The sequence below is a fragment of the Andrographis paniculata genome, unplaced genomic scaffold (genome assembly GCF_009805555.1).
Source record: "Andrographis paniculata isolate CXL003 unplaced genomic scaffold, ASM980555v1 Contig34END, whole genome shotgun sequence".
Lineage (NCBI taxonomy): Eukaryota > Viridiplantae > Streptophyta > Magnoliopsida > Lamiales > Acanthaceae > Andrographis > Andrographis paniculata.
Window position 1 is genome coordinate 253,010 of NW_026137567.1, and position 13,513 is coordinate 266,522.

Genomic DNA, 13,513 nt, shown 5'->3' on the forward strand with positions numbered 1-13,513 from the left:
AGTCATATCCAAGGTAGATCTGATCAAGTTGATTCTATATAGACCTATCATGCAAATAAGATTAATGAAATGAGCCATTAAATTAGCCCAATTTTCATTAAAATACAGACTTCTGAAGGTTGTGAAGGGCAAGCAATTGTTGATCTTCTAGCGGAATTTACAGAGGATGGACAAAGGGATGCTGGACCCACGTCATACATAGGTCCTCAGACTTGGAACATGTTTTTTGATAGATCGAGATCAGGAGAAAGATCGGGAGCGGGAGTAATTCTGGAAGGGCCTAATGGTCAAAAGTTGAGATTACAGTTACAGTAGGAGGCAATGACTCATAATTCGGCTGAATATGAAGCTTTGAATTTAGGGCTTGAGGCTTTAGTTGCGAAGAAAGTCCAGTCGGTGGTAATCCAAGGGGATTCAAAATTGGTAATCAATCAGGTAACAAGATGTTATGCTTGCAATTTCCCTTATTTACGACAATACAGGTCTTTGGTATATCAGTTGTTGTCAAGGATTTCGGAGGTCATTATTGAATATATCCCGACGGCAGAAAATCGTTAGAAAATTGTCATGCGGATGATTTAGCCCAAGAGGCTTATAGGCGGGTGTCAGGTGCGGCCATTTGTAGTGTCAATACGAAGGTAGAAGTCTCGATCGATTGGAAGATAGGGATTATTGCATATTTAGAAGAGCCGGAGTTGGGCCAATGCTAGGGCAACTCCCGTGAATGAGCCAATGTCAGGTTATCCGAGATTGAATAGTAATTAAATAAATTGAACAGACTACTCATGTCAACAATGTACACATTTCTTCTCGGAAGCCCTACCGAAAGAACTCTTGAGTTAAGCGTGGTGCGTGTGAGTGAGGACAGAAGCGTCATGGAAGGACTCGTGTTGACCTGTGGGGCCAGTCTGCGATTTCGATACGCCGGGCTTTGCGTGGCTTGCGGGCCGGAGTGTCACAATTAAGTAGGTAATTTGAGATAATTTGGAAATTGGGTGATGTGATTAGAGAGATAAATGCATATTTATTTTTTTATTTGAGTGATGCGATGTGATAAAGTGAAATGTATATTATATATATAATTAAGGCAAAATTGCAAAAAAAAACCCCTGTGGTTTCCCAAATTTACTGAAAACCCCTCGTGGTTCTAAAACTCCAAAAAACCTACTTGTGGTTTCCAAAATGTTGCAAAACAATCCCCCATCGGTTAGGATTTAACGGCAGTTGTATGTCACGCGCCTGTTATGCGATAATTGGTCCATAAACTGATATATTTCTGTATAAAATAATTAAAATACCCTGGTGCCTATTTTTTACAACTTCTTCTTCCTTATTCTTTCTTCTTCTATATTCTTCTCCATACTATTACCAAACCATAAATTTAATAAATCAATTTGATATCCAGATTTTAAATCAATCTAAGAAGAAGGGGAAGAACTCGGCACTACTGGTTGGTTGCAGAAGAAAAAATGAGGAAGAAAGAAGAATTGGGGAGGAAAAATAAAAAAAAAATGGGGAAAATGAGAGAAAGAAGAAAAAAAATCGAAGAAAAAAAAAAGAAAAAAACCAAGAAGAATTGGAGAGCAAAAATAAAGAAAAAGAAAATTGGGGAAAAAAGAGAGAAAGAATAAAGAAAATTGGAGGAAAAAAAAAAGAAAAAACCTGGTCCAACCCGTTTTTTCTTCTTCCCCTTCTCTTCTTTCTTCTCTTTCTCTTCTTCCTTGCTCCAGCCTGCTTTTGCCCGTCGTTTTCTTTCTCTTTTAATTATTCTTCAATTCTTCATTCATCAAAGAAGAATTGGAGACGAAGAAGAAGGAAAAAAAATCTAGGAAAAAAAGAAGAAAAGAAAGAACTTGGTGGGACTGCAGCGCGTGAAAAAAATATTGGGGAAGAAGAAAAAAAATTGGAAAAAAACTTGGTGCACGTGTGAAGAAGAATTTGGGGAAAAAGAAAAAAAATTGGAAAAAAACTTGGTGCGCGTGTGAAGAAGAATTTGGGGAAAAAGAAGAAGACGATGGAAGAATCGGTGCTGTTGGGGAGAAGAGAAGAAGAAAGAAGAGAAAAGAGAGAAATAAGTTAAAATATATATAAATAAGGGTATTACAGTCAATTCTGATAAAATTTAACGTCCGTTAGTCAAATTTAGAGAGGGAGGAGAGTGTCCAACATTTTGGAGAACACAAGTAGGCTTTTTGGAATTTTAAACCACGAGGGGTTTTCAGCAAATTTGGAAAACCACGGAGGGGTTTTTTGCTATTTTTCCTATAATTAACTATTTCTAAATTCGGAAACATTGCAGTGAGTTTGGAACAATTCGATATTTTCATCCTAAAACTTCTCGCCAAGAGAATCGGTGGGTTCCCGGGAAATATGAATCTCCAATCGTATGAGATAAATTTTGGGAAAGACAAATGTAAATTAATCGAAGAATGAACGGCGCAAACAAGTTGTATTTGATTGAAGATCAAGTCACATTATTCTACAAATTAAAACAAGAAAATGCAAAGAAATTGTAAATAAAAAAAAAAAAGATAATTTTTTGGATTGAGATGTTGTTTGCATGGTTGTTCCTTTGCGATTTTGTATGTATACACCCTTTGCTCTCCAAATCCGTCAAGGCTACCACAATGATTTGGAACAACCATTGAACTTGTCGAATGGTCTATCTGAAGCGCTTGAATCTGTCCAAATTGTATTGGGGGCACTTCTGAATTTGTAGATGAAGGAAAAGTAAAAACAAAAATCACCTTATTTGGGGCTATCATAGGCTGAAAAATGGGATTCTAGCTTTGCATCAGAGCCAACAGCATTTGGGATTGGACAATTAAAGAAAAATAAAATTCGGTAGTTTTCGAACATTGTTGGTTCTCTTTTTTCCGAATGGCGGCCATTTCATTGCTTGTGGCCAGCCAGAGAATGTCGGCCACTTGACGCGAGATAACAAACGCGAAGTTTCAAAGGCTTACTTGCATCGCCAATGATATTTCCTCATGAATGAACACAACTGTCATCCACTCGGATGGATTAGGCTTACTGTGTAAGAAAATTGATTGTTGCTAGTTTGGTTGCATACTATATTGGAAGGAGAATGTTAATTTACACTACTGTAAAGAATGAGAGAGTGTTGCTCCCTTACATATGTGTTGGCATGCGGATTATCTACATGTAAAAATTGATGAGATATGTCACCCTTGTGACTCAAGGGCATGGAAAGAGTTGGATACTAGATACTCCTCGTTTGGAGTCGAGCGCAAGAATGTTTGGTTGAGACTTTGCACAAACAATTTTCAACCATTTGGCCAGTCCGAATAGCAATACTTATGTTGGCCTAAAGTTGTACACAGTACAATCTCCCACCCAATATGCGTTTGAACGTGTAATATTTATTTTTCTCTCTTATGGTACATGGTGGCTGAATCCGAAATAGAATATTGATGTATATTTGCAATCATTGATTGAAAAATTGAAGGCTTTATGAATCAACAATATTCGGTCTAGAGTCTCTCTCTATCTCTGTGTTTCTCTCTCTCTAAATAATCAATTCAACAATACAATGAATCGATGACGAGAGAATAGAGCAGCTGAAAATATATGATTTGAAGTGAATCAAACCGGGTGGGGTATGTGATTAGGTACATCCCCCTGATTATCCAAGGGCATGTACTGTGCCATGATTGCGCGGATCTCCGAGTCCATGTATCTCTGCATAATTAATTAAATAGACAATTAATAATAATAATAATAATAATCATAATAATCATAATTATGCAGATCGATTTATATTATATATATATATATATATGTATATATGTGTGTGTGTAGGTAGGTACCCTGATTCTATATTTGTAGACGGCATATCCAGCAAGTCCAGCGACGGCCAAGCCAAGAATGACGACCCACAATAGACCCCACCCAGTGATATCCGCATTCGAGTCTTTGCTAATGCACGTGTCATGTTCATGAATGTACAGTAAACCATCGCCGCCGCAACTGCATTCGTAGCTTCCCCACGTGTTTTTGCATCTGCATTCTGGGCATTGGCACGCTACCTTCTCCTTGCATTCATCAATGTCTGTCCACACTCCCCACACATTTAATGATACATTCTTATATTCATGCATGTTTATTTTTTGGTGTTATTATTTTAGTTACCTTTGCACCGCTCAACTCCATCCCCCCTGAATCCTGGCGGGCACCTGCAACCTTTGCTGTGCTCGTCCTGGACACACACACACGTTACTCTTTAATCTAATTCAACATTAATTTAAAATCATATAAGAAGAAGAAACTCTTGGGCATCAATTATCTCACGTTGCACGCAGAATATGTCCGTCCGTCCTTGCTTTCCTTCCAACAGCCTCCGTTATTAATTTCGCATCTCAATACTCCAGAAGCTGTCACCAACACCAAATATTTTGGAATATCATAATAATAATAATAATAATCGAATAAATATAAGTTAGGTATGTATTTGTATATTTTCTTCTCGTTATATCCATTCAACGACCTCCTACGTTAGTTAATACAAATTCAATACATCACAAGAGAATCAGGGCAACTGTCAGCAAATCCAATCAGGGGTACCCTGCTCTCTCAAGTGAAGGAAGGCAATCATTTCACTTTCCCTTTGGAAGGACATGGACATGGAAGGAAGGCAATCATTTAACTCTCTCAAGTGAAGGACATGGACATGGACATGGACATGGAAATTAAGGAGAATTGAACTTACTGCAAATTAAATGTTGCAAATTAAGGAGAATTGAACTTGAATTAGCGGTTATAAAACTCTCTTGTAGAATTTGCACCAAGAGAAAAATGAAGGTGAAGAGAAAAGAATATCAATAGTCTTGATGTACATAATAATTCTCTTGATATTTAAGTAGTGTATGCAGGTTAAAGTATTCAAGTGAACAAAAATATATTTATTACAAGTGAGTGAGGAGAAATTGGGAAAGATGTTCTTATGCAAAACAATTTTTCTACTTGTTTAATAATAATAATTGTATGCAGGAGACTGCATATATATACAGTATGTTACCTTCGCAGTGAGTGTAGCCATCACCAACGAATCTAACTCCCTGCATAATGGGGCAACGACACACCCTTCCCCTGAAAGTATCCTGCACATGTATTTGTACCCATTGACATTGAGTAGTGGTTATTATTATTATATATAGATATATATATATATATATAATACCATGCATGCAGAAATATTGGCAGCCTTGTCCTGCCAGCATCCTCCATTGTTCTCTGCACACTCATTTGTTTCCATATCTGTTCCAACATATATCATCAAACACATTGATTGATTAATTAATCAATTAATTTTTTAAAAAAAGGAATGGCTAGCGTGTGATTAGCTAGCTAGCTAGCTAGTAGCTAAGTATTTCCTTCTTTTATTAATGCAATGTATTGTATGTATGTATGTATGCATGTGTGTATGTGGAAGGTCAAGGTGCTACTGGTACGACCTCTTGTGAGGCAAATGGCAGGCTCGGTAGTCTCCTCGAATCCTGAACAAATGGCCTTCAGAACTGCTGCTTTGTCCAGCTTACCTGCAAGAAATCACCATATTCAACTAATCATGTGCCTGTGCCTGCGTGTGTTTTTTCTCAACGCCAATTAAATTAACATATATATATATATGATCCGTAGGGAAGGGAACTACTTGTAGCTACCTCTATATTGCCTGTTGTTTATAATAAGAGTTGGCAAGATAGTAACATCTCCCCGAGTGCCCTTTCCAATCTGAGGAATGAATGAATGAATGTAGAGTTTAGCGAGTCGCTCTGCTCTACTCTACTCCACTCTACTCTGCTCTGCTTATTTAATTGATGCCCTGAACTGAACTGAATCAAATCCAACGTACCTGCGCTTCCTGTTCTGCTTTGAGAACTGGGTTGTTCACATCCGCCTCAACGTCTCCCATGCATTCGTCGATCTGCTTAACATCATACCCTGCAACAACCCAACCCAACCCAACCCAAACCAAACCAAACGCTTGTTATTCATTCATTCTTTCTTTCTTTCCTTCTTTCTTCAATTGAGCTAACCAATCAATATCAATACCAATATCAATACATACATACATACCGAGGGAGTGAATGACCTGGTCGGCGCACTCCTTGTTGTACTTGTTCTGCTTCATGGGGCATCGGATGGAAAAGTCGGTGACATAGTCCCACCACTGCCATGGCTTCCCGATCTTGTGCGCGGCCTTAAAGAAGCACGCCTGGCGCAGATTCTGCAGCACAACATCCTTGCCATCGTATCCCCTGCTGAAGTCCTGCTCGGGGTCGGGGGCGCAATACCGCCCACGGTTGATGCACTGCGACTTGCACTGCTGGCTCTGCACAAAAGCCTGCGGGCAGTACCAAGTGATGTAATGCGGAGTGAACTGCGTGTACCCCTTCTGCTCCAGAATCTGCGCTGCCCCCTTGAAATCCCTGACGAAGTTGAGCTGAGTCTCGCATTTGGATCCGCACTCGTCGTTGCTGTTGGTCCAGAACTCGTACTCCACCCGCTCGTCCGGATGCGGCAGGGCCTCCCTCCAGTCCAGATTTATGTTCACCATTTCCCCCTTCCCTAGCTCCTTCTTGATTCTGTCACCGAGCTCCTTGCTGATCAGAGCCGATGGAATGCTGATGTTCTGCACGTATTTCGACTCCGCTTCCTCCGGAGTGTCCATCGTGATCAGAGGCTCCACCCTGTCGTCCGCAACCAGAATCGCCGCCGCGCCCGCTTTCTGAGCATTCCATGCCTTCACCGTGAAATAACAATCTGCATTAAAGCATTGCATTGTGCGCAAGGGGGGGATGAATCACAATCCATCAATGATGAGACACTGAGAATAACAACAACAATCAAAGAAAAAACAAAGCCATTCCTCCTCCTGCTCACCTCCTCTATCCGCAAGAAGGAAGACCGGAATGCCTCCAGGCTTATTCTTCCAGGGAATGTCGGCATCCTTGAAGGGGCTGCAACCCTCTTTGTCGGCCTTGGGGTAGAACACAGAACCGATCATTGTTCCTCCGTACTGAGGAACCCCAAAATTCCCAATTGCGCATTCATATACCCCTCTCAGCCACGCTGGCGATGTCACCTTCAAGTTGTTCTTCTCCACAACGAACCTTCCAAAACAGTACCAGCACCTTCTTTCCAACACTACCACCAAAAGCCACATCAAAGCAAATTTTACCCTTCCCCTCATCATCATCATCATCTGTTAATCGCTTCTACACACTTCTTTCACTATATATATATATATATATAATAAATACTTGTTTATGGTTAAGCTCGAACAACTCCTCCAGAGATGCCAAAAAACTTCATTAATCGATTAATTGAAAGAGGCTAAGGCAGCAAACGATATGAAAGAGGAATTACGTAAACCAGAAATAGTCACTGATTGGGGACCAAAAGACAGATGAAGCATGTAGATCTGGGAAACGGTTAATTGATCAAGTCAGTGTTTAATGAGCAAATGAAGTAATTAGTCACACGTGGAGGATCCTCGTGAATTGCTCTTCCATATTAAGCCATTCATTCCGATCCCCTTGCCACACCAAAATTAATATTATGATATGAGTTTGGGTAAATCAATGATGATTTGTTTGGGATTTAATTTTTTTTAATTAAATTCGGCAGTTATTTATCCCGCAAGGGATCACCACCCGAATTTTGTGAAAATATTTAGAAAATGGTCTCGAAATGGATTATGGAAAAATATATATATATATAATAAATATTAGTTAAAATTGTTTACAACTCTAAGTATGAAATCGAAATTCGGCATAAATTCTTTATACTTTAAAAATGACATGACATCTACATTTTTTATAAAATATTGTATGAAATCTCTTTTTACATTTTTTGTCCAAAAGTTTCAAAAATATATGAGAGTTATACCCTATTTTGCTTAAATATTAAATCAATTAAGTTTTTCTTTCTTGAAAGCTCCGAGACTATTTCAAATAGTTGCGGATTTTTGAAGCTATATTAGATATTTATTTTATTATATTAAATGATCTCCAAAATTTGAAATTTATTTTAAATAGTTTCAAAATTTTCAAATCTTTATTGATCTCAGAACTTTCGACAGTATCTTAATTAGTCTCAAAAATTTCGAACATATTTTAAATAGTCTCGAAAATTTTAAATTTTTATTAATCTAAAAAATTTTGAACCTTTATTAGTCTCGTAATTTTCGAAACAAAACTAACTCTATCACCGCCACCCTTTCCCCCTCCCAAAAATAATATCTTCCCCAAAAATCAAAATAATTTCTTCCCCAAAACCCCTCTCTTTCATCATTTCTTCTTCTTCTACTCCTATATTTCCTCCTCCTCCATCTTCTTCTCAGCCGAGGAAGGCAGCGGTGGCAGCAGGGCTGGCGGTGACAACAACCTCTTCTTCTCCTACTCCTCCTTCTCCGGCACCATATGAGCAGACATGAGAAAACCCATGTATGGCTTTTCGATTTCTCGATAAAGAGAAATCGAACTATTTTCATGCTATAAATAAATTCGAACACTCAAAAAATCTTGTTCATTAGAAAGCGTGAGGGAAATACACATTGTCCCATAATAGGTCCATTCTTCTACCTTTTTCCAGAGTCTATTTATTAAGAGGAGATTATATGAAAAATGGTGATTATTCTTTTGAAAAGATATCTTTTGTTGGAAACTCCAGTGGTAGGATTAATTCTCATAATAATAAATATGTGTCAAGAAACATCTTAGTAGCCAGAGGAAAAGAAAGCAAAAGCGATGGATAAAAGTTACTCTAGGGATAACAGGTTGATCCATTTTGCCTTTCCTTTTTTGTTTCCGAAGGAACTCTCCGTTGTTTTTAGTGTAGCTGAAATTTTCTTGACAACAACATCTTCTCCTCTTTTTTTTTTCTTCTCCACCAGTGACAGCGGGGTTGATAGAGCAAACAGTAACGGTGGCTATGGCAACGGCGGGATTGGCGGCGGCAACAACGTCTTCTCTTCCTCCTTTTCTGGCAGTGACAGCAGCGGCGGCGGCCAGCAGCAGCAACGGCGTTGGTGGAGGTGGCTTCTCCTTCTTCTTTTTCGGCAGATTGCTGAAAAAGATTTTGAATTTATTTTTATTTTCAAAAAATTATTATTATTTTAGAAATTCTGAGACAAACATCAAAATTCATCCATACGCTTGTGAATATTTCCGTTTCGGATTATAGAACTCTCAAAATTTTTAAAACTATCTAAAATAATTTTGAAATTTATGAGACTCTTTAAAATAACATCGAGTTTTTTTTGTCTCGTATATCAATCCGAGACAAATTTCGAGGTTATACAAAAATACTCTCTCCGGTTTATTTTAAATGGGTTTTTTGAGATTTTGTAGTAGATTAACAAATAATAATATTTTATTAGTTAGTAGAAGTTTGTAAAATATTTTGACATTTTTGTCATTTGATTTTTATGTATAAAGTAATTGTATATGTAATGGTATATTTGTAATTTAAGTAAAAGTTAAGGTATTTTAGTATTAGTGTATGGTTACTTTGTTTAAAATAAGAAAGAGATACTTTGAAGTGAACGACGAAAATGATAAAAATGATACTGTGAATTGAAATTAAGAGAATAGCATCTTTCTGAAGATAAAATTATTATTATTATTTTTTTCTTTTTATGATAGTGGATAACTGGTGCGGTGTGGGGGTGAAATAAAATTATAATTTAATTGTGGATTTTCAAGAAATTTTATATTTATCTATTATTATTTTATGATATTTTTTTCTTTTGATTATGGAGAATCAATTTATATCAAATATATATAAATAGTACGGAGAGGAAAAAATTATTATCATTACAACAATATTTTGATTATTTTTTAGATTTTCTATATTGCTTTGTTGCCGTTAGATATTTTTAGTCAATAAATTTATTTTTCAAGTAAGCATATTGCATATTTCCAGAGTAAAATTTGAATTTTTTTTATTCAATGCAATTGACTCTTATGTAAAAACATAGTAAAGTAAAGGTCGTTTTCTATTTTTATTTTTTAATGTTCTATGGTATGAAAAGCATATTATATTAGTAGAATGCTTATATTGTATTTTGTGGTTTTAGGTTTGGGTTTTGTGAATGGTAAATTTTACAGATGTATTATGCTATGAAACTAAATCGAAACAAAATATTTTATTAAATCTGAAACCCAGAAAAAAATTTAATTGGACAAAAAATATAGCAAAAACAATGTAACTGCATGCGTACATAATACATAATAATGCATTTCAAGTCATACATAATACATAATAATGCATTTCAAGTCACATGAACATGTTCATGCATGAAAATATATTATATACGCATGATAAATTATTATTTTGAATTCAAAAATTCAAAATCAATTATTAAGAATGAAATAAATTACATCGTTTATGGCTGAAAGTTATTGAATATTAAGAACTCCGGTTACCGATCAATTAATGCTAATATTAATGATGGATTTGATGACATCCTTCGTTGAAATGCCTAAATAAATGTGTTGGGTTTATTTCATTTCGACCTAGAAAAATTCGACCCGACACGACCTAGCCTGGCCCGGTACAAATCAAAACCAACCCGACCCAACTTGGTTGTTTTTTAGGTTCACCAAATCAGAACTGGGTTCTAACTTATCTCTTATTTCTGCTCACGATTTTGAATCATCCCCCACCAGTTTCCTACCTTCTCAGCGCTTATCTCCTTCTTCCTCGGTCCGTCCGGTTGCTCGATAAAGTATAGTTGTTATCTCTTTTGTTAGGGTTTACCCATTACTCCCTTTAGCTATAAGTATTGGTTGGTGTTCGTGGGTTTTGGTGTGGGAATCAATTGAGGGCTGTGGGAACCGAGGGTGAGATTAGTTGTTTGGTGCGATCTTTGTATTCTTTTTTGTGTTCTTCTTTATTTAGTGCTTGCCAGATTTTTTTTGTTCTCCTCTCCCGTAAAACTTTGTGTTTCTTTTTCCCTTTTGTGAGATTGCTGGTTACTTGGTGTCAAAATCCTCAATTGTTCCCCTTTGTGTGTTTCCTCATTAGAAGGTTTAGAGTTAGCGCGGAGTGGACTGTGATATGAGCCGCTAGATATTTTGTTATATTATAGCACTGATTCTATTTCCTTATTATTGTTCTGATTTTATTATTTATTTATTGAACTAACCTACCAATTTTCTTCGTGAGAATTATAGTATTTAGTTGCAGGAACCCGAGTCATCGATCATACGGGAAATAATTTCTTAACAATGATATCAGAGCTTTGGTTATAATCGTACACGAGTTCAACGTTTATTTGAAAATCATAATATTACTTTACCTTGGATTTTGTAACGGAAGGCTAACCCTTGTTTTTATTTGTTAATTAGTTATAGGGTAAGATGTGGTTAAATACTTTGTGGGTAATCTTGATGAATATAATTATTTGTGATTGTGTTGACACTACCATCACGTAACTGGCTACTCTAAGAGTGAGTTAGTAGCTGACCACTGATAGTTAGTGAATTGTGTGACATTCTTGTATGGCAATTGTGTGGTTTTTTATTGGTACTTAGGCATTATGACACCTGTTTCTATTGCACCTTTTGACGGCAAAATTGAATTTTCAATTTGGCAACAAAAGATGAAAAGTATCTTAGTAACACAAAAGGTTGTCATAACCATTGATAGTAATTTTAATCTTTTGTTGACTAAAGATAGAAATGTTGAGTTAGATGAACATGCATATTCTTTGATAATATTGAATTTGTCTGACTCTGTGATTAGAAAAGTAGGAAAGCATAATTTTGCAAAAGAACGTTGTGAAAAAATTAAAAGAAATCTATATGGAAATATCTTTGCCAAATAAATTGTTTTTACTTGAAAAATTCTTCAGATTTAAACTTGAATTAACGAAATCAATAAATGAGAATCTTGATGTTTTTCTAAATTTGTTCAAGATATTAAACAAAAAAGACAAGAATATTGATGGATACAACAACCCTATTGTGCTTTTGAATATCATTCCTAAGTATTTTTCTGATGTCAAATATGCCATTAAGTATGAAAGAGATAGTATAACTCTTGAAACAGTTATAAGTGGATTAAAGAGTAAAGAACTAGACTTGCAAGTTAATGAAAAAGAATAACAAGCAATAAATGAGGTCTTGTTAGCTAGGTATTTTTCTGATGTCAAATATGCCATTAAGTATGAAAGAGATAGTATAACTCTTGAAACAGTTATAAGTGGATTAAAGAGTAAAGAACTAGACTTGCAAGTTAATGAAAAAGAATAACAAGCAATAAATGAGGTCTTGTTAGCTAGGGGTAAGTCACATAATTCAAAAATTTTGACAATCAAAAGAATCAAGGCAAATGGAAATGTAAGAATAGGAAGTGCTATAATTGTGAGAATAAAAATAATTTTATAAATCAATGTTCACATTCTAAAGAAAACTTTAGAAACTAACAATGTGATGAAGTAAATGTGGCGACAGAGAATGAAGAAGTGGGTAATGTATTTATGGTAAGAAATAGTTTGGCTATTATTGACCCTGTGTGGGAAAGTGAGTTGTTACTTGATATTGCCCTTGAGAAATTCATTTTCGATTAGTAATTTTATGTTGCCTGCTTTTGTTGGTATTTGTTATGTTGTATTTAAAGTTTGATTGTGTGGTTATGTGTTAACCTTAGAAATATATGGATATGCTACAACTTGGTGTTATTTACTGATATGGTACAACTTGGTGTTGTTTATTGATATGTTACAACTTTGTGTTGCTTAAATATGTTCGCATATATGTTTACTTTGTGTTTATTATATATTTTGTGTACTATAACTAAGTGGTAAGTTGCACATATAAAATGCGATGGTGTCAACATGTTCCCCACTCTTGTTATGCTCTCCAATGCAACCATGATAGTCGACCAGAAATAAGGTGGAGATTGTTTGGTTTATTTCAGTTCAACCAAGAGCAATTCGACCCGACCCGACCTAGCCCGACCTGGTAAAAATCGGAAAGACCAACCCAGATTGGTTGGTTTTTAGGTTCACCAAATCAGAACCGGGTTCTAACTTATCCTTCTTTCTGCTCGCGGTTTTGAATCATTTCCCACCATTTCCCTACCTTCTTGGCGTTTATCTCCTTCTTCCTCAGTCCGTCTGGTTGCTTGATAAGGTATAGTTGTTACCTCTTTTGTTTGGGTTTACCCATTACTCCCTTTAGCTATAAGTATTGGTTGGTGTTCATGGGTTTTGGTTTGGGAATCAATTGAGCCATGGGAGCCGAGAGTGAGATAAGTCGCTTGGTGCGATCTTTGCGTTATTTTTTTTGTTCTTTTTTACTTAGTGCTTGCCAGAGTTTGTCGTTTCTCCTCTCCCGTTAAACTTTGTGTTTCATTTTCCCCTTTATGAGACTACGGATTACTTGTTATCAAAACCCTAAATTGCTCCCATTTGTGTGTTGCCTCGTTGGAAGGTTTGGAGTTGGTGCGGAGTGGGCTGTGATCTGAGCCGCTAGATATTTTG

At 36.3% G+C, this 13,513-nt stretch overlaps 1 protein-coding gene across 1 annotated transcript; it reads right to left on the reverse strand.

The window, feature by feature from the left end:
- Positions 1–3,397: 3,397 nt before the first annotated feature.
- LOC127248699 (vacuolar-sorting receptor 1-like) lies at positions 3,398–7,407 on the reverse strand. Its single transcript, XM_051271186.1, has 11 exons — positions 6,904–7,407; positions 6,097–6,783; positions 5,873–5,961; positions 5,682–5,751; positions 5,475–5,558; positions 5,201–5,277; positions 5,039–5,120; positions 4,312–4,394; positions 4,153–4,219; positions 3,831–4,072; positions 3,398–3,702 (listed from the first exon to the last, which is right to left on the reverse strand). Exons 1-11 carry the CDS (start codon positions 7,223–7,225, stop codon positions 3,607–3,609), a joined length of 1,899 nt encoding a protein of 632 aa, XP_051127143.1. The 5' UTR covers positions 7,226–7,407; the 3' UTR covers positions 3,398–3,606.
- Between the last annotated feature and the right edge of the window lie 6,106 nt (positions 7,408–13,513).